Raw genomic sequence first — 26,765 nt, 5'->3', positions numbered from 1 at the left:
AGTCACACTCTGTGCTGAAAATCTCACCTGTTGTCAGCGTGGATGGCACTAAGATTTGCCTATGACTGTGTCAGGTCCTTTTATCTACATCTTGTTTATTAAAATATTCCCTCAGTTACTTTTGGAGATCCTGTTAGCTGGATTCTGACTACCCACTAAAACAAGATTCTTGGCTTACAGCTGAACTTGAAAAGAGTAGGATAAAACAGTAAGTACAAAATAACCCAGTCTGCTACATCAATTATGTTCCACATTTCTGACTCAGACTTTATGTTTTTAAAAACATAAGCAAGGGAAAGAACCTTTTTTTGACACAAAGTGATTGCCATTGAGTTTTGTACCATTAGTCACAGCCAGGAAATTCCCCAATTTGGATTTCAAAAAAATCCCAAACCAACAATAACAACAGAAAACCTCACAAAGAACTTTAGTAAACATCAAAATATTTAAATATTCAAGAACAAAAGTCTCTCTTTCAATGAACATACTTTGATAAAACAGTGAAATTACAGCTAAATCAGATGTTAAATGGACACTGCACTTTAGGACTGGAATTTCCAGACTAAATCCTGTATCAGGCAAGCACGTATCTTACATTTCAGGGTATTTTCTGTTTACAGGAAGAGCTTTATGGGACATGGTTGTTTACATTGGCAAATTCATTACAAGGAAGTTGCAGCTAAATATGTTTTGCCTCAGATTCCTGTGGTTATCAGATCATTCTTCTACAACACACACAAAAAAAGCTGCTTCTCAATGTTCCTGAACATAAGGTTTACAAAGTAAAATATCTGTACTACATTTTACAATCAGGTCATGTTTTTGGGCAAGGGGTATGGCTGTTACATGCCCTGCCCTGACATGTATTTCCTCATGTCAAAGCTGTTTTGTGATGTGCAATGAGGCTTGTAAAATCCAGATTCTCAGTTTTGGCAGTAGCCTCAAATCACACACTGCATTTTAAACCTGCCTGATGAGGGCTTGTCAACCTACTAAACAGGAGTGACACAACCTGCCCCAAGCTTTGGATTTCTTTCCTTGGAAAAGCTGACAACACTGTTGGTATCCTTCTCTGACCCACTGACATTGGTCAGCTCCATGCTGCATTCATAAATTAAAATTCTAAATAAAGAGGTGAGAAAATGCAGGAAAAGTGAAGCAAACCCTAGAGCTCAAGACACTGTTAGGAAGAATTTAACCAAACCAAACCATTATAGTCTATACAGCATTTTCTACTTTCTTCCTGTGACAAGCAGTCCTGTGACATCAGTCACATTGCTGGAGTCTGTTGCCAAGGTCAGAATTTGGGATATTGATTAATGAAAGACTGGAATCTGCCAACACCACCTGGATATTTAAACACCATAGGAAAATACAAAACTTCCCCAACCAGCTGCTGCAGTAGAGTAAGGACCCTGAGAGTTTAGGCTACAAAGGTTTAGGCTGTTTATTATTATTATTGTCTTAATTTAACAAGACAGAACAAAACACAAGTGCCATGAAAGAGAAACCTTTCACCACTCACATTTGTCACGGTAACCAGCATAGCACAAATGAGACTCTGTGTACATATATATTGTATATTTAAAGACACACAGGTAATGCCAAACTTCCACAGCACAAGGAACAATTTTGTGGCAGACTGTCAACAAGATTGTTGTTTTGGGTTTGTTGTTTCTTTTTAAACAATTTAAAAGCAATTCACTGATTACATAAGTTAAGTAAAACTTAGAATGAACAGACCTCACAGCAATTATATAGTTCACACTTGAAGATCAAGAACCAGTGGTCAGAGAGATATTCTGAGTTTTGTTCTCAGTACATTCCACCATGAGGTCAATGCAGTGGCATGATTGACATAAAAATTTACATCTAAATATATTCATTGTGTGCACATGTATATGAGTGGGAAAAACACAGAACAAAGACAGGAGAATTGTTTCCATCATCCAAATTGCACAGAAAATATTAAAACAATTTACACATAAAACTTCCAGCACATATTGAAAAGGGAGAATCTCAAACTAACACCACTCCCTCTACACAGAGGTGAAACCATTTGCATTATTTAAAATAAATCCAGCCTGAACAAAAGGCCATATCCAAGGTCAGATGTAAACAACTTCACCAAGAAGGTACAGTTGGAATCCAGCATTGGAATCAAGTGAATTTTGTGAACAAAATTTGAATGCTAAGCATTTTGTGCAAGAAAATCCTTTCAGTCTATGCTGAGTTAAAACATATCATAAAATAGGTTAGAATTAATTCTCAAAATCTTTCTTTGCATCTTTCTCAACTTGGTAACAAATTGAGCACATGCAAAGTCACTTGAGTAAGATCACAGAGAGGCACGTTTTCATAAACCTTCACTATAATAAATAAGTTTCCTGTCCAGAAGCAGAAGTCAAGGAACCAAAAGCAATGAGTAACATTTTCAGGCAATTTTTACCTCCTGATGTAAGCATTAACTCTGGAGGAGGTTCACTGAAGAATCCAGGCACCCTGCCAGCCCTTGAACTCTTTTCCAGTATCTTTCATCTGAACTATATGTGCGAAGTTACAAAAGATTGATCAGATTCTGCTCCATGGTACTACTGCATGAACACAACTGTGGCTGAAAAATCTCATTGAAAGCTACAAAGTATTTATGTTCATATAAAAAGAGAATGTAGGCAAAACGGTGTTTAAATTAATAAATAACGTTAAAATTACAGAAAACGAAGTGTTGCCACTAGCCCTTTCTAGAATAAAATTTAGAAGAAAAGTCCATTTAACTTGCAGTCCACCAGCAAATACATAGGAGTTCCATCAAAAAGCAGTGCTTTTTAAAATCTCTGGATTTTCTTCTTCCTCCTTGGAATCCCTTGTGCTACTAGATGGAGGCCTGTATTCTAATCTGGGGGTTGAAGAAAGAAAAAAAACAAAACAACCTTTAAAAACAGTTGAGAAAACTTAGAAAAAAAAAATCTGAGTCCTGTCTGATATTACAGCCTCCTAAGTTTAATATCCTGTTGACTTCAGTTGAAAAGGTCCCTTTCTTACACCACATCTATGCTCATGTGTCATCTTCAATCAGAACCATGGCAAAAGGCCAAATGCTCTCAGTGCCTTTAGATCAGCTGAACTAAACTGGAAGAGTTCAGCTCTTCCCCAGCACTCAGTAGCCTTTCAGGATCTACAATGTCCCCATACCTTGATAAAGTAAAAAACTTTTAAAATGCATTCCTCAGACATACTTTTATTAAGCCATCAGAGTCAAATGATAAATTTGGAGCTGAACGATGTACACATGAACATTTGCACTTGAGAAGAGGGACTAAAAGCTAAGCTTTTGTATTCTCAAGGGATACTATCTTTGTTGCCAAAATCAGCCTCTCCCTCTGACCACACCTAGGCAAATCCATTCCTCAGATCAGGGAAATGCTAAGATCAGGTGGCACTTACCCTTTCACCCGCAGCATTTGATCAATGGTGTCAGGAAGAGGCATACCATAGCTTTCAGGAAGAAACAGTGTGAGAATTCCTGACAGCACAGTCAGGCTCCCCATCAGGATGTAAGGCAAGAATCGATCGTAGGCACCTAGAAAAACAGAAGGGAAAAAATAAAATAATAAAAAAAAGCAGTATCAGCTCTAAGTCTCTGATAATTGCCCAGAGAAGCTGTGAATGCCCCATCCCTGAAGTGTTCAAGAAAAGTTTGGACAGGGCTTGGGGCAACCTGGTCTAGTGGAAGGACCTCTCTCCATGGCAGGGAGGTGGAATGAGATGGTATTTAAGGTTCCTTCCAACCCAAACTATTCTGTGGTTCTGTGGTAATGTTTGTACCAAGGTTCAGGGCTTTACCTGTTTAAGATTTGTGCTTTCAGTAAAAAAAAAACCAACCAACCCCCATCACAGCCTGACATTCAAAGTGTATGTTGCTGTAAATGTGGTTGTAGGAACTCAAGGGAGTGGGGATAAATAGCTGTCAGAGGTGTCCTTATCAAGGCAAGAGAAATGAGTCTCCAGAGCATCTCTCCAGCACACCAGTTAACTCACCAAGGTAAACAAAGTAAGGTGAGAGGATGCTGCCCAGTCTGGAGGCCATGGAACTTGCTCCAACTCCCATGTTTCTTACTACTGTTGGGTAGAGCTCAGCCGTGTAAACATAAACCATTGAGAAGGCAGATGTGATTCCAAACTTCCCCAACATCACCAGGAAAATAGACAGTGCACGGATATCTGAAATCCAAACACAGTAAGGACTTTGGCTCTTGCAATTTACTGTATCCCTTAACTCCTTTGTGTAACTCCTGCCTTATTAACTCCAATATCTGGTGTCTTTTTTCCCCTGTAAATATCCACAAACATAACCAAAATTCTTTTTTAATTTTTTCTTTTTAAAATTACTAGAAGTCAACATTTCCATTTTCTCTTGAGAACAGGAGTTCCTGCCAAGTGAAAAATGAGAACAGAAACAGAACTGCTGAGATTTTCCCAGGTTTCAGGGGCCAGACCTCTGCTATTGCAAAAAATGCCATATATCCCTTTTTAATAAAGTGAACAGAGTAAAACATTTGAAACAAATTATTTTATTTTAGGTTCCCTAAAAACCTGTTGTTTCATTAACTTTCTTAGCTACATTCTTAGTTTCATTTGCACTCTTAGCTATAATAATTTAATTTTAGGATGTTGGGTTGACTTTAACTGGAACAGTTAAGATTTGAAAATCAAAACAGATCACATTGGTGTCCAACTGACTCAAAAAACAGGGGAAAAAACCACCAAACCTGAGAATGCAACACACATATTAACTGTATAAAATAAACAAGAAAGTTCTTGAACATTATCTTTTTTATATCTTTGATTTGTAAATGAGTCCTAGGCAACAACACCCCCCCTTATATTTAATATCAGTATCAGTAATGACTCCATAGCCCTATTAATCTAAATGGACTAAAGACACATATGGTTTGAGAGCCAATAAATGTTACTTGGCCCTCCTTTCCAGTAGCCACACCTTATTTTAACTATCAACACTAATTCAGTACAAGCATCTCTGCTTATCAAAAAATACTTCCACAATGACTCCACTGAAAGTAGCTCTTTAAACAAGCTCTACAGCCATCAATAGCTGTTTGGGAAGTGAGTTCTGCAGCCCTTGGTAACTTCCACTTACCAAATTCTGGTTGATCTGGTCCTGGTTTTACACCTGGACCTTACCAGGACACCCTGCCAGAGATGTAGTTTAAAGGCAAATCTGGACTACATCTCTAATGCCAACAGATCACAAAGCCAATGACCCACCTTTCAAACTGTATCTGCATGACATGCTGTGGCAGTTACATGTGCAGCAGCACTGAGAGCCAAGGAAGAGTGGTAAAGACAGAACATGAGTGTCTATTTAGTCCCCTCAGGACACTTTTCCTCCACATCTGCCCCATGCACAGTAGTGCACATCACCTATCTTACATATGTGAGATCAACTAATGATTCCATACGTGAAGGCACCAGCTGAATGAAGAGAAGAACACAGCCTCCCAAGAATAACGCAGCAGCCATTGAGTACCGTCGGGGCAGATTGCGAAGCAGCAGCCAGGAAATGATGTAGGCTGGGACTTCAATCACTGCTGAGAGGAAGCAGTTCACATACACGTCTCCGTGCAAGTTAGGTGTGTCAAGAGAAAGTCCAAAATAGCCAACTGAGATTATCATCCTGAAAGAAACAATAGCAGGGTCAAACAAATCTATCTTCTTCCTCAGGTTGCCATGAACCTCTTCCACGTTTCTGTCAAGCACGGAATAATAGAAATGGCTGTGTTAGGCAAATTCAGCATCTGGCAGACTTGTTCACCGCTGAAGCAGCTAAAGTGCTGACTTCAGAAACAGCAAGTTAACAATTAAACCATGCAGATGCTTTTAATCTTTCAGACTGCTCTTGATTTCAAACAAAAAAAATACTACCCTGGGAGGAAAGTGATGATAATTCACACTGCAGTAATGCAGTAGTTGCCATTACCATAGCTTATAGCCTTAACCTGAAAATCTGAGATAATGAGTCCTACTGCTGCTGAGGCCTACAGCAGCTTTCCATTATATTTACCAGGGAGCTCTGGGTGGAGAGCATTGTTTCAGGGTCATTATTCTCCATGATTTCTGTATAAAGTCAGAGAGTAGGAGTATGCATCCTGGCAGGCCCAAACAGCCGGTGCTTTTCTCTGCCATGCTCCAAGCTGGCTGGGCAGCATCCAAATCACGTTGGCATGGCTGGGTGCCTGGGCTGGTCAGTGCATCAGGACAGAGCTTGGTGGCTTAATTTCCTGCCAGATGGCAGCTGGCTTTCATGTAATCCAGGGAAATACACAACTGTCCTGTTTTGTGAGATGCTGGGTAGAGAAGGTTAAGTTTTACCAACAAGTATAATATAGTAAATAAGGAAATGATGGGCAGTGGATCAGGACATGTCCAGGTACAATCATGAGGCACAGAACACTTGTCACTTCATCTCCACCAGCATCTACCTTCTAATAGAACCTGGAACAAAATCACTGCACAGCACAAAGTGCACCACTGACAAAAGATTAGCTCTTCCCCCTCCTCACTGAACACTGGAAGAGTTTTCATGGTCCAGTTGCTTAAAATAGAGCTGCTCAGTGTATCTGGGAAGGTAAGAAGTGACACAGCTGAGAGTTACTCCCTGCTGCTGTGGTGCCCTGCCCTAAGCCATTCTTCTCAGAAGTAGTTCTGCAGTGTTTTTCACAGCCTGTGCTCCTTGAAGTTATTTTTACATACAAACTGTAATGCTGGAACTCTCTTTTGCAGATTGCCTTAGCTCATTACATTGGCAAACTTTAATATAGTTAAACATTTTGTAGAAAAACTTCAGTGGTATTTACACATCCTAGGGTGCCAAGAAGCCAAACTTCTTAATCCCTGGTGCAAACCCTGCAAAGGGAATAGTTCAACAGCCTGTTACTTAGTCAAAATTAACAATACACTCAGTACTATGTAAAGGTGATATATTGCTGTCTGCAGCTATCCTCTTTAATAGTCCTTCTTTGTGAGAACTTTTAATTCATGATACAGAATATACTACCAGTATACCATGGGTTGGGAAGCCATGTGCTGTGAGAAACACAGGATATTGTATCTTTATATATTGGGAAATTAATTTAAAGGAGATTAGGTCAGTGACATACAAATTAGAATAGTGAAAAAATTGCCCAGCCTAACCAAATGCTTTTCTGCAAGAGGAAGTAAGATTGTGCAAGTCAGTTGAATCTGTTTGACTCTTCCTGCCTATCATAAAACTTGATTTTTGATGTGGTAAAAAGCCCTTCAGTATGGGTTACTGAATCCAATAGAATGGATTACCTACTGTCATGTCAGTGTTTCTCTCAGCTGTTTCATCCTACCAGAAATGATGCTCAAACAGGTTTTGCCTTTGATTTCTACAACCACAAACACAAAACTGGCTGTGCCCAGGAGCTACTACCCCACATCAAGCAGATGAGGAGTAGAGCAGTCTTACTTCCAATCAAACATGAGAGTCAGTGACTGGACTTGAGCAATAAGATATTACATAGACACCTTATTGACATTTCTGCAAGGAACCAACATTACTCTTTTTTTTGAGCTGTTTTTTTTTTGGTATAAATTCCCTTCTCAGTGCGTTTGTGGCCTTGTGCTTGGTGATGGTCCAGAGAATCTGGCTTAAATATAAGCCAAATCATCCTTTGACCTAGGATGCCACATCATCTTGTACATGCTGGCAGGTCAGTGGACTGAACCCTGAGGCTCTGCCTCACTAAGGCACAGGAACATTGTTCAAAAAGACAGCATACAGACTTAGCTGGCTCCCAAGCTCTTGAGAGACCCTCCTGGTTTGGTACATGCACCAGTTAAACCTCACTTGTACAGCCTCTGGGAGCTTGTAAGTTACCCTCTCTTGTTTATGGCTTTACTGAAATTTCTAGTAAAGGAAAATAACAACCATTTAATCAAATTGAGCATAAAGTATGGCTTCAGCTAGTGAAAACCAAGCTGAAGATGACAAGTAGACAGCAGGAAAATACAGGGAAATCTCAGATGAGAACTTAGAAGGCAGCATTATCCCTTTAAGAGCCAATACAAAAGAAATGGAAAGATTCTCCCCTAAGTCAGGCATCATGTTCAGATACCTGGGCAGAAGTTCTCTGACTGGGGGTAGAGCATGACTCACTCCCCTAAGAAGACTTGGTTACAGTCACTTGGTTAGCACTCCCCAAGGCCCAGGATCAGGCAGCATTCCCACACATCCATTGCCAGCTGATTGGATTCTTGCTCAGTTCAGGATAAGCCTGACCAAAAGGAGAACCTACCCAGATGTGTTTCCACACTGACACCAAAATGAAGAACCTATGTAACCAAAATTTTGTTGTTTCAGACAGCTAGTCATTGATTTTTGAGCTGGTTTTGTCTGTATCTCTTCAGGATACCTTAGTATTTAAAGTTACATACTCCTGAATCACATTTGCTTACCAAAGAAGTACTGACATAATTGTGATAGTTAGGATATTTCGAGTTTTCATTAGATCCAAAATGGTGTATGTCTGTTGCTTCTGGGAATTCACATCTTGTAGCTGTAAAAGAGGAAACAACAAACAAAACATGGGAACTTTAACTTCCTGGAAAAATAATTATTATGAAACTAAGTCCTACCACCAACTTACACCTCAGTATTTTGATCTGCTGAAACAGGTGCCTGACTTCTAACAAAACATATGTAAGAGACAACTATTTGTGAAAGTAGAAGCTCCTCTCTGATTTAAAGTCACTTAAAATTTAGACTGAAATTCGTAACTCTTGTGACTCAAGGAAACTGCATGAAGCTGAGGGAATGTTTATGTTTGGTATCAGAAAGAGGTTCTTCACCCAGAGGGTGACTGGGCACTGGAACAGGCTCCCCAGGGAAGTGGTCACATCACCAAGCCTGACGGAGCCCAGGAAGCATTTGGACAATGCTCTCAGGCACATGGTGTGAATCTTGTGTCTTGTGCAGGGCCAGGAGTTGGACTAGATGATCTGTGTGGGTCCCTTCCAGCTCAGCACATTCTATGATTCTATAGTAATAATTTTCTTTGCCTGAGGCTTCACAAAACAACTGCTTTTTGGTACTTCAATTATACAGCAACAGCATTAATTCACAATTTACGTGTCAGTACTGAAAGGGTTCTTACATCCAGTTTTGAGCACTGCACCTGGAGAATCAGGCAAATAACTGCTCTCAGACTAGAAGAGAGCAACAAGGATGGTGGGACATTTGAAAAAAAGTAAAGGGTTTCTTTAGCCTAATGAACAGAAGACCAAGGACATCTTAAAAGACACAGAATAGTCTTCAAATACCAGGGAAAAAAAGTGATAAACTGTCCTCTCCTACCATTGCAGACACAGCAACAATTAACAAGAATTGCTACAATAAACTGCAGCAGGGCAGAGATAGTAAATGACTACTCAAACTGCACCTAAGAGTAATGTATTTAAACTGAGACAAACTGGCTAATGAGCTAATGAATGCTAATGAAACCAGTGCAGGCTAATGAAGAATGCCCAACATTATCTAATCTGTTTTTGAGATCATCTCCTAAGTATACAAACAAAAAGACAACAAACTTCTCCTTTCCCCAATAAACTTTACAGTCCCTCAACATAAAATCACGTCCATGTATAAATGCAAGGGTATTCATCCACAAAGTATGAGAACAAATTTTGTCCTTGGTAAGACTGTGAAAAAAAAAATAATTATTTTTTTTTTATTAGGACTTCATTTAGACTCCTAAAGAGGGAACCAAGGGAAAGATTTTTAAAAATATGGAAAAGGTGATTTAAGAGGACAAATTCCATTGATTAAAACTATCTGATAAAGCAACCTGGAGTTTCTCTAACATCTGCAGTAACACGAAAATTCTTTCCAAGTGACTGTTGGTTCTGAAGATCTGGATAATGAAATAGCAGTTTGATACACACCAAATTTCTGTCTATTTGGTTTCATAAATCCCATTTTCTACAAAAGGCAAACAGTCCTTTACCTTTGATAGCTTTCACTCCGCCTGAAGCCAAACTTACATCACACAAACTGTAGTCACTTTACATCTCATAGCCCTTTCTCATAAATCACATGATCTTCCCACAATACCACTATTTGCTGCCAAGAAACAAGGAAAAAAAAAAGAAAAAAAAAAAAGGGAGAAGCAAGCAAACCATAAAACAAAACCAGGAAGAGAAGAATTCAGAGTCAGTTGATGAGAAAAAAGGGCCTTGTCTTTTAAGAGCTGAATAAGAAGACAACATAATCTTTACCAGGACAGGCTCGAACAAGAAGCTATGAGAGAAGGGCAGGGAAACCAAAATGATGGTTTGAAATTAAACCTATCATCCAAACATTTCCAGCCCCTCTTAAATAACCAGGCCCTACTTGTGCTACACAGCTGGTTTGTGATTTGTCACCTGCTGGACCTCAACTGGCTTGAAATTTCTGGAGTCAAAATTCTGCAGTTGATGCTCTCTAGCTGCACAGGTTTGAAGGACTCTCCAACCATAAGCTCAGGTGGCTCCTCCATCCCAAACACACATTCCAAATGCAGGAAGGCAAAGGCCAGCCAGATTTCTGAGAACCTCTCTGCAGCATAAACATGCTTCCTAAACTTTCAAGAGCTGTAATCCTTCTGCTTTCCAGCTGTGCAGACACAAGGACAGCACAAACCACTGATGCAGAGGAGTTTTGCACAGCTCTTTTGGCCACAATATTACTTTTACGTTAGAAAGCAAAGAGAGGGACAGGAGTTATGCATGTTCATCAAGCTCATTTTCCTTTGATGGTCAGAAAGTATGTTTTTCAAAGTTGATGTGCTAATGTCTGTAAATATGCACCACATTCTCCAGCCTACTGCAACATCAGCATTTCCCCTTGTCCAGCATTTCCTGGGACAAAACCCCTACTCTTGCCCCTGCCTTCTGTTCCTTCATTATCCAACCCCATTCAGAGACAGCAAACACATCAGTGTTTCTAAGAATAAGAGAGAAGATTCCAGGAAAAGTGACCTTAGGCCAATGCTGGAGCCAGAGCTAATTTTCTGTTCTCCTGCTGCAGTGCTGGCAATAGATGAGTTTTCATGGCTACAGCATGAGTAAGAAGAAGAAAAAGGAAAAGATGTATTCTGACAAAGATCCGGAGGAAAAGGTTATCAGGAGGAGTGTGTCTTCTTGGCATTTTTACTCCGTTCCAGGAAGACCAGGATGTTTGCCCTACCATCTACTACTAAGTCTGGACTAACAGCTTTGTCTGCACCTCAGCTGACCTTAACACACAGGAGGAAGCTGTTTCAATCTCAGAAGCAAACACCTACAGCTTAATGGCTTCCCATTCTCCTTAGCCAGAACAGAGGCATTGTAAAGCAAATGAGTACATTATACTCATTATATATATTATATGTATTTTCACTTAAATGACTGTATTGGTTTGGCGTGGCCTGGTTTTTCATAGCAGGGGGGCTACAAAGATGGCTCCTGTGGGAAACTGCTGGAAACTTCCCACCATGTCCAGCAGATCCAATCCTTGAATGGCTCTGAAGATGGACATGATGCTGGCCAAGGCTGGGACAATGAGAGAGGTTGGTAACACTTCTGTGATAACATATTTGAGAAGAAAATCAAAACAAAGTGAGACATGCACTATTTCTCTTGTAGCCTGAGGAGAAGGTGAGAACATGTGAGGGAAACAACAAGGCAACACCAGGTCAGTGGAGGAGAGGAGGAGGTGCTTCAGGTGCTGGAGCTGAGAGTCCTCTGCAGGCTGTGGTGAGACCATGGTGAAGCCATGGTGTGCCCCTGCAGCCCAGGGGGAGCCATGGGGGGTACAGAGATCCACACACAGCCCATGGGGATCCATGGGGGTACAGAGAGCCATGCACAGCCCATGGGGAGCCATGGGGGTACAGAGAGCCATGCACAGCCCATGGGGATCCATGGGGGATACTGAGATCCACTCTCAGCCTGTGGGGATCCATGGGGGATACTGAGATCCATGCACAGCCCATGGGGATCCACAGGGGATCCAGAAAACCCACCTGCAGCCTGTGGCAGAGGTGCCCATGCTGGAGCAGGTGGGTGCCTGGAGGAGGCTGTGATCAGTGGAAGACCCAGTGGAGAGAGGCTCTGTTGCTTCCAGGCCGGAGCAGCCGCCTGTGGAGGATGCACCCCGTGGAAAGAGTGACCCGTGTTGCAGCAGTTTTGGCAGGACTGTCTGCCCATGGGGGGAGTTTACATTCGCAGCAGGTGTGGTATGGCTGCTGCTTGTGAAAGTGGACTCACGCCACAGAAGTTCACAGAGAGCTGTTTCCCATGGGAGGGACTCCACAGCCTCAGAGAGGAAGGACTCCTCTCCCAGAGCAGTGGAAGAAAATCTCGGTGATGAACTGACCAAAACCCCCACCCCTGTCTCCCTGCGCTGTTGGTGGGAAGGAGGGAGAAACTGGGGGAGGGGGAAAAAAGTGTTTTAAGGGTTTATTTTACTTTTCATCATCCTCCTCTGACTCTGTTAGCAATAAATTTACTTTGCAACTTTAAGTTGAGCCTGTTTTGCCTTTGAAATATTTTTCCCAGTTTTATCTCACTCAAAAAACCTTCATTAATTTTTTTTCCTCTCTCTGCTGCTCAGCTGTAGCAAGAGAGGGTAAGCAACTCTCAGGGGTGCCTGGCATTGGGCCAATCTCAAACTGTGACAATGACAAGACACTGTCAATTGTCAACCAGCAACTGCCCAGACAGATTCTGGAGATCTATCAAGGAAGGTGCCCATTCTACTGGAATATACAGTTTGTCTGTCTTGACTTTCCAAATGCAAATGGAACTGCTTCAACACTTTAAGGGCACCCCTCAGCTCAGACAAAGGGAAGATTTCCAGAGAAAACAGGAGCATGTAGGAAGAAAGAGATGGGAAAGATAGCTGTCACTACTTCACCTGAAAGGGGCTCAAGTTTTGCTTTCCTTAACATGTATTAGACATTGAAGTTGAGTATGAACTAGAACAACAGTATTTCCAATGTCACTGGCCAGGATCAGCCCCATGTTGGACTTAGACAGAGTTACAGACTGAATAAGCACAGAATCTGTTTGGTGCAAATATTTAGATCACTAAGCAATAGGCACCTCAAATTCATTATCCTTCCCTGAAAAACAGAGTTTAAAAGGAAAAAGGGTGGCTGTAAACTGGATGAAAAAGATGTTTTCATTAGAATGCATGTTAACATTCCCATGGGAATGGGACCACAAAGACTTTGCAAATCTCAATGAAGGGAAAGGGTATTGTGCTTTTCATCAGAAAACTATGGTCTTTTACCCATTTGAGAAGCACATAATGCAGTGCAGGAATAACTCCATTCATCTGTATGGAATTAATTGCTTTACATAAAGTCCAGCAAATAACTGGACTGCTAAACAAGTCTTACCTCACTAGGGTCAAATATTACATCTGGGGCTGTAATGCCATTAGTTTTTGCAGCTTTTCGGATGATGTCTTCTGCCTCCTGAAACCTCCCCTGGGAGATCAACCACCGTGGAGACTCTGGAATGACCCTGCAGGGAAGGTTCAGAATAACAAACCTGCATTTCCACAGAAAGAACTGCTGAAGGGACCAACACATTGCTCCAGGCAAGAAGATCTGCAAACATGTCACATCTTGCAGAAATTAGTGCAGTGACAACAGAAATCAGATTTACAAGAGCTGACTAGCGTAAGGAACAAGACCAGAATAATATGACCTTATGGATTTCAGAAGTGCTGAAGGAATTAGCAGTGACTCAGAAAAAAGAGCAATCCAAACATTCCAAGTATGGGATTAATTTAAGAAATTCAGAAATGTGAACACAGAAGCAGCACACTGTAGGCTAAGAAGCATTTCCTTAGAGGCTAAAACATATAAAATTAGTAACTGTAAATTCTGTGACAGAAAAGCAAGTCAGAAAGCAGAATTCCCCTCATTCGATTGCATAAGAACCGAGATGGAAGCACAAACACAACTGCTACTGTAAGTGAAGGAACACCACCATCTCGTGGACTATTTCAGCTTTACAAGCCACTCAAAAGTAGTATTTTAACAACTACAGAAGAAAACATGGAAGTGCCACAGCTGTGCAAGTACTGTTTTGTAGTTTGTCATAGAAAACCTGTTTTTTCCCTCTATCCTTAGTTCACATGTATACTTAAAAGCCTGTGGATTTCAGTTGATGCAGAAGGATGAGTTTTATTGACTTTTTTATTTTGCTTTCTTTGCATGTGCAGGACTTAATTTTACAGAAGACTATAGAAAATGAAGAGTAGGTTTTTCGGGCATCAGTCAGATCACATACAATGCCATGGACTGACAGCTAAACAACTGGGAGAGTAAAGGACACAACATCCATTCTTCACCTACCCATTCCTGAATTTCATGAGCTTCATCATCTTAAAAATCTGCAGACAGGACCTTCTAAAGACTAAAGTCTTGTAAGTTAGCTACTCACCACCAGAGTGGGATGAAGAGCAGCCCAGGCAGGGTCAGTGCCAACAGCAGCATCCGCCAGTCTCGGATGAAGAAAGCAAACAGAGGTAGCAACATGTAACCAACTGCGTAAAAGATGCAAACACCCAGGGTGGAGAACAGCACACGGATTGATTTGCCAAGGATTTCTGTGCCTGTTCAAAACAGCAAAGGGAGTATTAGCATTTTAACTTAATAGCAGCCAAGTAACTTGATAAAAATGCCCCTAGCAATTGGCTTTGAAATGTACTGCACTGCAGAGTTGCAGGATGTAGCACTCTGCTGTCTAGTCGGAGAGACACCACAGAGCTGCTTCATGCCACGATCCTGCACCAACAAAGGTAATTAATTATATGTGTAAAAGATGAGAACTGAGCAACACAGCATTTCAGTAGCTCAATATATAGGCCATATTTATGCAATGTTACCTTTTTAGAATGTCACATTTTACTTGACGAGCTGAAATCCCCAGACATTCTCAAGTGTTAAATGTAGCTTAATCTCCAGAATCCTCTCCAGCTTATGAAGAGTGACCAGCTTCATTAAAGAACAATTCAAAGGTGACTAAACTTAGTTCCCAACCTGTATCACCTTCTAAAAGGCTATTTATCCAAAAAAACTCATAGTCTTTTGGAGTAGACATATGGAATTCATGTTGGTCACAAAGATCAGGCTACTGTCAGGGGAATTAAATGCATGAAATGTTTTAGGACCTGCAAATCAAGAGACAGAGAAAAAAAATACAATCTTTCTTGTTTCCATGGACATCAAAGATGCCAGCAGTTGCAGCAGGCTGTGTGCAGTGAGGTTAACTAAGCACTGCTTTCACCCCTGATCTGGCCTACCTTGGCTCAAAAGAATTTCTTGCCACCATTTGGTACTTTAGATAGTCACTGTAAATAGCATTAATAATTTATTTTTTTAAATCTCAGATTCATGAGGTAATTCACATTCCCATGATTAAATATGATCTAAGCTTGAAAGTATACAAAGCAAAAGTCATGACAACATTCAAATTTTTATTATAGGCTGTTTCAAAAAGACTTTATAAAAATTACCTATCTTGGTTCTTCTGCAACTTTTAAATTAAACAGGAATTTAGGCCCTGAAATGGACATCAGAAATCCCTGAAAAATCATAGAATCATGAATGATTTGTGTTGGAAGGGACCTTAAAGATCATCTAATTCCAATCCCAAAAAATCACGTCTAACATGTATTATCTCTCCAGCCAAAAGATGGACTTTATTTCAAATAGTCAGCTTCTGGGGTTTTGCCTCTTTTAGGATGGTCAGCCATAGAAATAGTTCAAATTGCACCTCTATCAGCTGGAAGCTTACAAGGAGAAGTTACTCATGCATGTTGAGGCCACACTCTTAAGTGTTGCTTGGCAAAACAAATCAACCCTAAGTCAGCACTGAAAAGGAGCAGGAAAAGCACAAGATGAAAGGACACATGCAGTGACCAGCAGGACTTTCATACCAAGAACAAATGCTGCCACGTAGTTAGATATCTGTCCCATGCCAACCAGCACAAACAACACTGAAAACATCTCCCAGCTGGTAGAGAAGACCTGTATGAAACTGAAGCCAGTCTGCATTGCCAGAGTTGCAAACAGCACATTCTTCCTGCCAAACCTTCCATGGACAGATTAAAAAAAAGAAAGAGAAGGGGAAAAAAAAAATATGGTTAAACAACATCATTAATGAAATCTATAGAAAGAAAAATAAAATTACATTTATGCATACTTAAGGAGATACAAAACTTCCACAAAAAGCAGAGGTTCAGGAAATGTGACACAGGCACAACTATTCTAAAGACATTAAAAACATCACTGGCCAAAGTCTGCTAGTTAAGTCATCTTAAGTATGTGCTGGAACACTATTCCTTTCTTACCGATAGGATGAGCAGTGAAACAAATCATCGGGAACAAGTTACTTAAAGTGCAAGAGTATCCAATGCCTCTCTTCCTCTAAGGAGGTCCATGACACAGATCAACAAGTTAAAAGAAGAAAAAGAAGAAAGGCTTCTGGAAGAGAGGTAAAACTCAGATTTGGAAGATGCAATTGGCAGTCAGTGATCCCATGTCGCAGTCTTCATTCCCTTTGGTTTAAAATGAACAAAATTTAGGGATTCTGTAACTCCTGATGAAGTATTAAAAAAACCCCAAAAACCGAAGAGAAAAGAAATTAAACTCAACCCATCAAGCTGTTGTAGGAGTGTGCTGCTGTGCATGCTCAGTACAGCAGTCACTACAGTATATGATGTTCTGACACAGGCAGCCCCCACACTGCTGGGACAGAACTGAGTGCAGGGTTCACAACTCCAAAGTCTGAGTTGATCTGCAGGTCTACAGCTGGTGTTGTGGGCATCAGGTGGGTCACAATGCCTGAAGAACAGACTATACTTGAAATCCCCAAATATTTGGTCAGCCTTCGTGTCTCAGGCTCATTGCAGGCAGCAGAACACTGAAGGCAGCCACACTGGAGCATTCTCCTCATGGAGAGAAGGAACTCTTGACTATGAGCTTGCTGCTCTTCAGTGGCTACAAGTAACTGGATGGGCTGCATCAATGGCCTCCTCACCTGCATCTGGTGAGGATCTGTGCTACCATGGGAAGGAGCTGCAGGAGACTGCCAGCAGTGTGAAGGTAGGGAGCTCATGGGTTCTGGCACCAGAATAGTTCCTGCTTCACCTGCTGGGTGACACAGGAGACACTCAGGATCCTTGCAGGAGACAAGGAGCTCTCTGGAAGAAAGCACCTTCTAAAGCAGCAGCATCAGGAAAAGGTGGTGAGAGACTCCCCCATAGGGAAGAGGAGAATCACCCCTCACATGGGAGGGCAGCAGGAAGGCCTGGAGCTCTGCCTGGGGATGAGTGACAAGCTAGTTGAGATCATGGGCTGGCTTTAGAAGAGAGGCCTGCATGGGTGGTGGATGTCTGCTGCAGCCACCTGCTCAGAAAAAACCCCAGGGCCTGCTGCAGAGCACCACAGGAAACCTCCTCGTGTCCAAAAGCACTGGCCATCATTAAGGGCCTTGAACACTCATGCTGGAGGACAAAAAACCCAGGAGGTTTCTGGAGCTCATTAGTGATGACTTCCTAACACAGATGGAGGAGCTGACAAAGGGAGACACTGCTGGACCTCACGCTAGCCAACAAGGGTGAGCTGACTGGGGGTGTGAAGGCTGGCAGGAGCTGCTGGCTGTGCACTGGTAAAGAGCAGGATTGTGAGGGCAGGAACAGGGCAGGAGGCAGGATCACAGAGAGAGCAAACACTGGCCTGCCCAGGGATGTTTTTGGGGAAAAAAAACATGGTATACAGCTTTGAAGAGAAGTACAGGAGGTCTGGTGTTAATTTTTAAAGATCACTGTCTCTAAGCTCAAGATTGGCCCAACCTGATAGGCAGGAAACTATGGAAAGGCCCTAAACAATGCCACAAGATTTATGGCATAGAGATTATGTTTCAATGAAACAGAAACTCTGAAAGTACCAGCAAATTAGAGGACCACATATTGTTCTCAGGAAGACAGCACACAATGCATTGCACAGCAAATCCCAGGGAGAGAATCAGAAAAACTGAACTTCACAACATACAAACAACTGCTGGCATCACAAAAATTAATGGTGTCTTCCTTTTTTTTTTAATGTTTGTACTGATAAACAAGAAAGCTGTGCTTCTCTAGAGTACAGCTGAACAGCATTTATGCTTCCACAAACACAGATCATTGGACTTAAATGCTGTATTTGACAAGCAGCTATAGCTGTTTATAAAAAGAAAAATCCCAGTTTGGCCTAAAGGAAAAAAAAAAAGGAGAACAAGCCTCAGGGCTCATTCAGAACTTAGTCCAAAATAAATAGAAGAGAATGTCATTGATCAGATTTTTCCAGACAAAACTTACCTCCTACACCTGTTTTCTGGCGTAACAAACCAGTTTGCTTCAGAGTGATTTCATTGCAAGAACAAACAGATGTAGGTAACACCTACTAACAATCTTTGTAACATTCTGTTCTAGTTCAGTGCATTTCTCTACACACTCTGTAAACACTCAGGTTAGACAGTCACAAAACAAAGACATGTTAGTAGTTGGAGAAACACACCAGTAGGAAAGCTGATATATAAGAAATGCCCACAAATGAGCATCAAAGAGACAGCAGCTCCATTGTATATACTTTACTTGTCTGAGAGCTGTCCTGAGATGAAAGATCCCAGCAGGACACCCACAAAGAACAGGGAGGTGCTCAAGGGTCCCTTCCAGTCGTTGGCACATACGAGATTCCACTGCAGGGAGAGAGAATTGGAAAATCTTTTAATAAACAGGATTCCACCCCCCCACACACTCCAAAACTCTGCTGAGCTGGGTTTGGAAGGAGTGAGAACAGAATTACAGAATAGTTTGGGCTTTAAGGGGTCTTAAAGACCATCTCATTCCAGCTCCCTGCCATGGGCAGGGACACCTTCCACTATCCCAGGTTGCTCCAAGCCCCGTCCAGCCTGGCCTTGAACACTTCCAGGGATGAGGCAGCCACAGCTTTTCTGGGAAACCTGTGCCAGGGCCTCATCACTCCCATAGGGAAGACTTTCTTCCTAATATCCAATATAACCCAGCCCCCTGTCAGTATGAAGCCATTCCCCCTTGTCTTGTCACTGTATGACCTTGTAAATAGCTCCCAAATCTGATTTCCCTGCATATAGTAATGTTTACCATTAAAAATTCACATTCCTAATTTAAGAAAAATTGAACTACAGTAACAACAATATAGAAAGAAAAAGCCCCTTTATTACATTTTAATATGGTTTTGAGAGACAGGAGACTACTCATTCTTTGCTGGGAATCTAACTATAACCTCAATTACAATCTTTGAAATACAACTTGAAATATACACCTAACAAACAAAGGTTTCCAAAAATAAAACAAAAATGGGGAATAAAAGAAAATATTTATTAAATAAAGTCCTCAGTAGTTTTCAAGATTCTACCCAGTTCAGTCAAATGTTTTTTGAAATAGCACTCGTGTTACATTTCCATCTACATAAACAACTATTATTAAAAGACTCCTAGTTCTAGTTTAGTTATCTGGGGGAAAAATGTGTGTAAATATTAGAAGAAAGGACAAAACCCAGCAGGGATCCCTCATCCCGTCCTTCACAGCTATGTCCTGACTGGAGGACATAAAACCAGTTTCCCAGAGCTCTCCCAGTACCTCCTGCCAGAGGGCAGGTGCTGCGGCTCTGCAGGAGAGGAACTGGGAGGCAACAGATGCTTCTGTTGTGAGACAAAACCCTCCTAAAGCTAGTTATTTCAAACAGCTCCCTCAAGGCCCCTTCTGATATTTTAGCAATGGAAAATTTTAGGTTTTAATCTGTATTAAAAAGACCGAAATGAAAATATTCACCCTGACCTGAATAATTAATCCTCCTTGTCCCCCAGTTAGAAATAATTCAGTATATTTTTTCAGTTCCTTGAAGGGAACACCCTTCAATGCTTTCATCTGCTCCACAATAAACACACAGCAGTTGCTGTGTGTTCCAGCTCCCCCATCCATCTCATCCACAGTCCTGTACATGGGAATGCTGGTGTTTCACTGTCTGCCAGCCCCATCTCCTCAGCACTAAGCCTCTGACTCCAGGAATCTCACAGCCACCAGTCTGTTAACAGTCATGCAACAACTACATCTAATCCATGTTTTAAGGCTGGAGGATCACTTAAAACTATGCACAGAATGAACAGCCTCAGCAATGGCCTTCCACTGCCAGATTCTCGTGTCAAACTGCAACTGAGCCATTGCTTATTTCATGGAATAGCACCCAGTTTTGAATTAGAACTGGGAACTGTTCCAGAGATGAATTACGGTCATTCACACAGGCTACACTCTCATGAGCTGTCTAGCTGCCAGTCCTTACATTACCTTATAATAATAATTATTTTTAAGGTCAATATGCACATTTTTCCTATTTGTAACTGTATTCAGGTAATTTCATAACCTCTCCATTTATAAATCTGTTTGTGGTTTTATGCCTGAAAAATCTCTCCTTCTAACAGGTTTCATAACCCTCAACATTTCCTCCCCAGGCCTTTCCATTCACAGCACCTGAAGCTCAGGTACCAGCAGTCCAGGCAGTGCTCCAGCACATCCCACCAACACCATCAATTAGGCATCATTACAGAATGATGTTTGAACTTCAGCCACAAACATAAGCAGATATTAACCTACAGCAACAAAAAAGAAGCACTTGTTTTAAAAGATGATAAATAATGGAGGTGACTAACATTAATGAAGAGTTGGGTGAGAGCTGAACCTGGATCACACAGGCTTTCTAATGTGTTAACAAATGTACCCCACTCACTGTAAGGAACTGAACTTACTATATCAACATCATTTATATCATGAACCATAACTAACATTTATAGTTAAATCTGTATTATTCAACAAAAGTTATACTACATTATAGGTTAAAGAAAGCTTGAGCCTTTCTGTCATGACCACAGAAGCTAAGCCAGCTAGGAAGCTTCAGTAAAATATACCTGGCAACTTGGAAATACCAGCAAATGACTGTTGTTTATAATTTATACAGGCCAAAGGTTTCAGTGGTTATCATATGCCTTTATATGATAACACCTACCAGAGAAACAGACACCAAAAATACAAATCCTGCTGTTATAAAGACTTACCTACTCACAAAAAGCTATCTTTGTATTAACTACTGCAGTCAGACATCCTCAATAACAGAACTAAAATCCATCTTGGTGATTATCCGTCATTACTAAACAGGTCATTGCTTTCCAGCTGATCACCCTGTGCCTGTGAATCCACTATCTCCTTTCACTGTTCTGCACCCTGCCCTTTGGCACAAGGCTTGCACATCACTTGGATCTCTAGACACTGGCATGTTTGTGTCCTATAACAAACATTTTCTTCAGATCACTGAGGTGGAGACCTTTCTTGGAAAAGTTCATGGTATTAAAATGTTTAGCACAGCTCTGCCAAAACTTTCTTGCACTGGGCATTCAAATGTGGCAATGATTACCAGCTTGTTTATCTGGCCTCTCTGTTAAAGCACAGTGAGGAGCTGTCATGCTGAAGACCATTTGAACCAGGCATCAAAGTGAACTTCAACATCAAATTTCCAAAGTAGGACTACCTTGGTTGTACAATACCAGTTATCTACAGACTCCACAGAGAGCACAACAATCAGAACAAAAGGATTTTAAGGTCCGTTACCCTTTGCCCCAGTAAATAAATGTCAAAGTCTTCAACTTATTGACACATCTATAATGTCTATTATATTGCTTGTCAGTGACGATAGCATCATCCTTCCAGAATCATTTTGCAACCATACCCTTCCCTCAACTGCACATTGTCCAAGAGGAAGTCACCAAGGCACCACTGCTAGATCATCATGGCAAAGAGCAAGTGTGCCTGCCAGGAGTAGTTACTAATTAAACCCTGCTGCTGGCAGTGCTGTTTGGACACAGGATACCACGACCTAGTGCTCTAAAATCATGTGCTATTTTCACTTCTTAGTATCTTTTGAACTAGCCTGCTAGCCATAACAGCCTTTGCCCCAGTGAACAAGATAAGATTAACCTCAGCAAGGTATCTGGGCTTCAAACAGGAGAAAAACATTTCCGCTCTGTTTTCAAAGAGCAGCTGCTGATGTTGTGAAGCTTCAAGCTGCTTAGCAGTGGTACCCAATGGGAAAGAGCATTCTTGATCGATTTTGTTATAACTTCAGGACATACTCTTTTGCAGTTTAAACTTGTCTTCTAGGTGTCTTTTCATTTTTCTACTTCCCAGGAAATGCATCAGGTTGGGGTGATGTCTGCCAGTAGCGTCACACCCAGCAGAAATGATCACTTGTGTGCTGGATTTGAGGTGTGCTTATGCACCTCTGTAAGCAGATCCTCGGCTGATATCAGTCACTGGTGAGGAGAGCTGGGAAGAGGGGATGGGGAAAAGAGGACAGGCTATGGAGATGGCCAGGAATGTGGACAGCTTGGGTTAGAAGGCAGGAGGACCAAAAAGGAGAGGGACTGAAGCAGTTGCTTCTCAAGCACAGGTTGGGGGCCCAAGTATTAAACAGTCCCAGGCACTTACAGTCATCACTTACACACCCCTCTAGGAGAGCACTTTCCAAATTCTGCTTATTCTCTTATATGCCAGCTGCCTGGAACGACATTTCCAAATTCCTTGCTAGAAAGGCAAGCCCAGTGACACAACTGAGAAGAATAAAAGCTCTATAAACTACTCTATCAGTTCTCCTCCCTCCCACAAACTCAAGACTCTTCCCTAATGCCATTACAAGAGCCCTAAACAAAGCTGGATTGTGACAAATACAAAGTTTCAAAAGGCTCACCTGGTTATACTCCTGTCCTACAAGGAAAAGCCTTATCTGCAAAACAATTTTTTATATCTACAAGATACTGTGTCTTCCCATTCCTTTATTTTTTTAAACTTTTTTCCTGCCTTGCTGAGAATAACATGTATTATTGAAAAATTAAGTGACTAGTTCCATGAATTCATATTTTCTTTTTAAAAATCAACATGTTATCAAGACTTTTAGAAGCTAGGCCAGCACCCTGTATTCCCTCCTTCCACTTGCTTCTCTCAGCAAGTAGAGGCAGGTTCTTCAAAAAATCTCAGTCTCACAACCAAGTACTGACAACCTTTGCTTCTGAATCTGATTTTGTTTATATCCATTGAAGTATTTTCTGCTTACTTGAGAGCTGTGAGTGTTATTTATATAACACTCACGTATAAACATCGTTTCCTTTAAAAACACATTTGTATATTTCAAATACTTAGAAGGTCTAGATGTTACATTGAAACTTATTATCTAAAGCAAACAGAAGTATGCGTCTACAAAATACACATTCTGTTTAATTTTCCCTCCTCTAGTTGTTTTACATTTTTACAGAGATAAAACTTGCATAGAACAGAAACAAAATTGCCAAATATTTTACAATTCCATTGCAGAAACTGAACTGTTCCACATACATCACATTTTTGAGATGGCTAGGCAAAAAGGAAACACAGCACTGTCATCACCTGAGGTAAATTTGAATTTAAAAGTAAAGGTGACATAAAGGGAATTTTACCTTGCCACTAACTGTCCACAGTGCCTCTAAAAGAGTACTGTTTCCATTTAACAATATCAAATGCAGGCCTATTATTCTTTAACAATACTAATCTTACTTTATGTTGCAATGTAAGAAATACCTGTACTTTGTATAGTTCAGAACACTACTGCATAATGCGCTTTTAAAATCACACCTTGAAAAACCCAGCATTTTACAAATACTTTTGTATATCTGTCACACATTTGTATTTACTTATTAAATGAAAACCAGACTTTCTTTTCCTCCTTCTGAAAAGACTAGTAATACTAAGCTTTTGCAAAGCTTCAAACAGCTTCTTCAGCTTCCAGGGCTGCAAAGTTATGAGTTTGAACTTCAGCCACAAAGATAAGCAGATATTAACCTACAGCAATAAAAAAGAAGCACCTGTTTTAAAAGATGATAAATAATGGAGGTGACTAACATTAATGAAGGGTTGGGTGAGAGCTGAACCTGGATGACATAGGGTTGATTTACAATTTAGCTGCTGGCTTCATTCCTGCAAGAGCCTGGTCTAGTGGAGGGTGTCCCTGCCCATGCCAGGGGGGTTGGAAGTAGATGATCCTTAAGGTCCCTCCCAAACCAAACCATTCTATGATTCTATGGCTCTATAAATTACAATGTCTAGCATAAGCCTGTGTTTTTATTTTGGCAAAGTGAAACAATACATCCCTCTGCCTTCCAACATCAAAACCTCTTGATAACCAGCTGTGCCACAGAGCCCATTTGTGTCCTCCACGTCACTGCTGCAGTCTCCCCCTGCTTCCTGAAGTTCTGGCATAATCCACTCATCTCCAGGGTCTGTGGTCTGACAGCACAGCAGGGCACTTGAATCCCCAGGGTGTAGAGAATGGAAACCTCTGGGCCCTTGTGTCTGCCCAGAACGTTTTTGCTCTGAACACCCATACAGGATGGAGCGCCAGCTCTGCGCTAAGCCTCCAGACACCTGGCAATTCCCACCATGTGCATCCTTCCTCTGCAAAAGCAAACAGACCCTAAAGTTTGCCAATAGCAAAACAGACACAAACGATGCAAATCTGGCATATATCACCTGCACTGATTTCAGGCTGATGAACAATACACCTTTTTAGAAGCTGAGGATGAATAAGTGTATCCAAAATTTAACATCTGTTTATGGTTCACTGTTTAAGAATTACTCTTGTGTGAACTAAAATGTTCTGACTGATATATCATTTAACACCTCATTATATCATATTTCTAGTGCACTCATGCCCTTAACTCCACTGCCCAGTTCTACTCCTGGTTATTCTGTATAGCCCCATAACAGCCATGACTGGCAGAAGTTAATATTTTCCCTTATTTACTCCTGGTTTAGTCCTTTTACTACTATGTAGGAACTTTTACTATTCCTACGTTCATTTTTACAAGACTTATGGAGGAATTAGAATGACACAGTTGGCTTCTTGAGCCAAAATAAAGCCCTTCTTATACCCTGAGGTCCAGCATTTCAAAAAGTAAAAGGGATTTTGTTACACCAGGGCTGGTTAAATACTGCAGACTGGCTAGTAACAACCTTCTGTTGTTAGTATGTGAGAAAAGAAATTCTCTCTTCAAGTGGGAGAAAACTGAATGTTTTAAGTCTCTCCTGTAAAGCGGAACCATAAACAAAGTTTCTCTAAAGACATGAGAGATTCAGCAAAAACCTTTCTTCAAAAATAAAATCCCCCTTCCCCCTCACAGTGTCAGCTATGGAAATCTGGGGCAAAGGTCCTCATGATTATTCAACAAGTTAGAGATATGCAACTAAACACAAGATTAGTTAATCATAAAAGCAGTACCACGAAGCCAAGAAATTAAACAAGTTAAACACTGCAAACCTGTAAGTATGTGAAAGGCCACAGCTCTTGCAAAACTCCCTCAGAAGCATTAATATTAGAAGAGAAAAAAATACTGCCTCAGTGCATGATGCCTGGGCAGACAAACATTGCCTCCCATGGACACGGGACATCTGCCAAGTCACACAGACAATGAGCCAAGGCTGCGGAGTCTCAGCACTATGTGAGCAGCTCCCTTTCCTTATGGATTGTAAAACTCCTGGATGATACTCCAATAGATCAAGACATTTTAATTAACATCAAGCCAAAGCTGAGTGAAGCTCTAAAGACAAAGCACCACATATAAGCAAGAATAACAATCATAGCACAACACTCAGAACAACATCCGTGTGTCTGCTTGTGAAAGAGGCCTGTCCGAGAAGATGCCAACTGCCTTACACCGCCCTGAGAGTACTCAGCCTTTCACAACACTGCACTTCAGCAAGGACAGGAGCAGAGAAACTCCAAGCAGCTTTCCTCTCGAGGAAGACAGCAATTCTTTAGGAACAGATGAGGCAATGCCTTGCACCACTTGTCAGAATCATTCAAACTCTTGACAGTTTCCAACAACTCCAGTGTCCCCATTTCCAATCCCCCGTTGTGCTGCCATGGCTCCTCATCCATGTTTCCCAAGTCACTTTAGTCCTCCGTGCCCAGATCAGCATATGGTCATTTAGTACTCACACCCACCACTATCCAAACACTCCAACCCAATTTGCAAAGCAAGAAATCATGCCAATTTTTTATGGAGCTCGAGCTCCATAAAACTCATGTCTAGGCAATGGGACTGTACAAACTTTGCATGCCTTCTGAAAAAGGGCTATACTTGTATTGAAATTCAAGTATTCCCCAAATGTACTTCTCCAAATCCACTTCCTTGCTTCTTAAGCCAACCTGCTCCTGTGGGTCTGGACAGCTTTCTTCTGAAACCACAGTGACAATCAGCACAGCTTCATCTTTGGTTGGTTGCCCACACCCCAGACTTGATTCAAGCAGTGAACCTGCACAGACGAAAACATGACCTGTCCCAGCAGGTGAACACAGGGCAAAGTTCACGGTCCTTTGAATAAAGCATCAAATCAGGACTCCCCAACCCGAGCATCTTGCACAACTCAGGATGACTCTAAACAGTGAGAGTGGTGACACATAGGCACAGGCTGCCCAGAGAAGTTATGAACACCCTATCCATACAAGTGTTCAAGGCAAGGTTGGGCAGGGCTTGGAACAACTTGCTCTAGTGGAAGGTGTTCCTGCCCATGCCAGGGGCTTGGAACTAGA

The 26,765-nt window shown here is 41.3% G+C and overlaps 1 protein-coding gene across 3 annotated transcripts in view; it reads right to left on the bottom strand.

The window, feature by feature from the left end:
- Positions 1–1,422: 1,422 nt before the first annotated feature.
- Positions 1,423–26,765, bottom strand: part of LOC111935617 (organic cation/carnitine transporter 2-like) — a 26,550-nt gene continuing 1,207 nt past the window's right edge. The window contains exons 2-11 of one of the 3 annotated variants that reach the window (XM_023936089.2): positions 26,382–26,488; positions 18,713–18,816; positions 16,016–16,170; positions 14,518–14,689; positions 13,464–13,590; positions 8,500–8,600; positions 5,481–5,695; positions 4,039–4,221; positions 3,445–3,580; positions 1,423–2,896 (exon numbers count right to left, since the gene is read on the bottom strand). In XM_023936089.2, the coding sequence (XP_023791857.1) occupies positions 2,809–2,896; positions 3,445–3,580; positions 4,039–4,221; positions 5,481–5,695; positions 8,500–8,600; positions 13,464–13,590; positions 14,518–14,689; positions 16,016–16,170; positions 18,713–18,816; positions 26,382–26,488 (1,388 nt within the window). In that variant the 3' untranslated portion in view covers positions 1,423–2,808. The remainder of the gene's footprint in view (positions 2,897–3,444; positions 3,581–4,038; positions 4,222–5,480; positions 5,696–8,499; positions 8,601–13,463; positions 13,591–14,517; positions 14,690–16,015; positions 16,171–18,712; positions 18,817–26,381; positions 26,489–26,765) is intronic. The other 2 variants (XM_023936090.2, XM_086851944.1) reach the window with 2 other exon arrangements.

This window comes from Cyanistes caeruleus, chromosome 15 (genome assembly GCF_971803275.1).
Source record: "Cyanistes caeruleus chromosome 15, bCyaCae1.hap1.1, whole genome shotgun sequence".
In the NCBI taxonomy this organism is placed as follows: Eukaryota; Metazoa; Chordata; class Aves; order Passeriformes; family Paridae; genus Cyanistes; species Cyanistes caeruleus.
The sequence above is the reverse complement of the archived record's forward strand: the minus strand, read 5'-3'. Positions and strand labels throughout refer to the sequence as shown.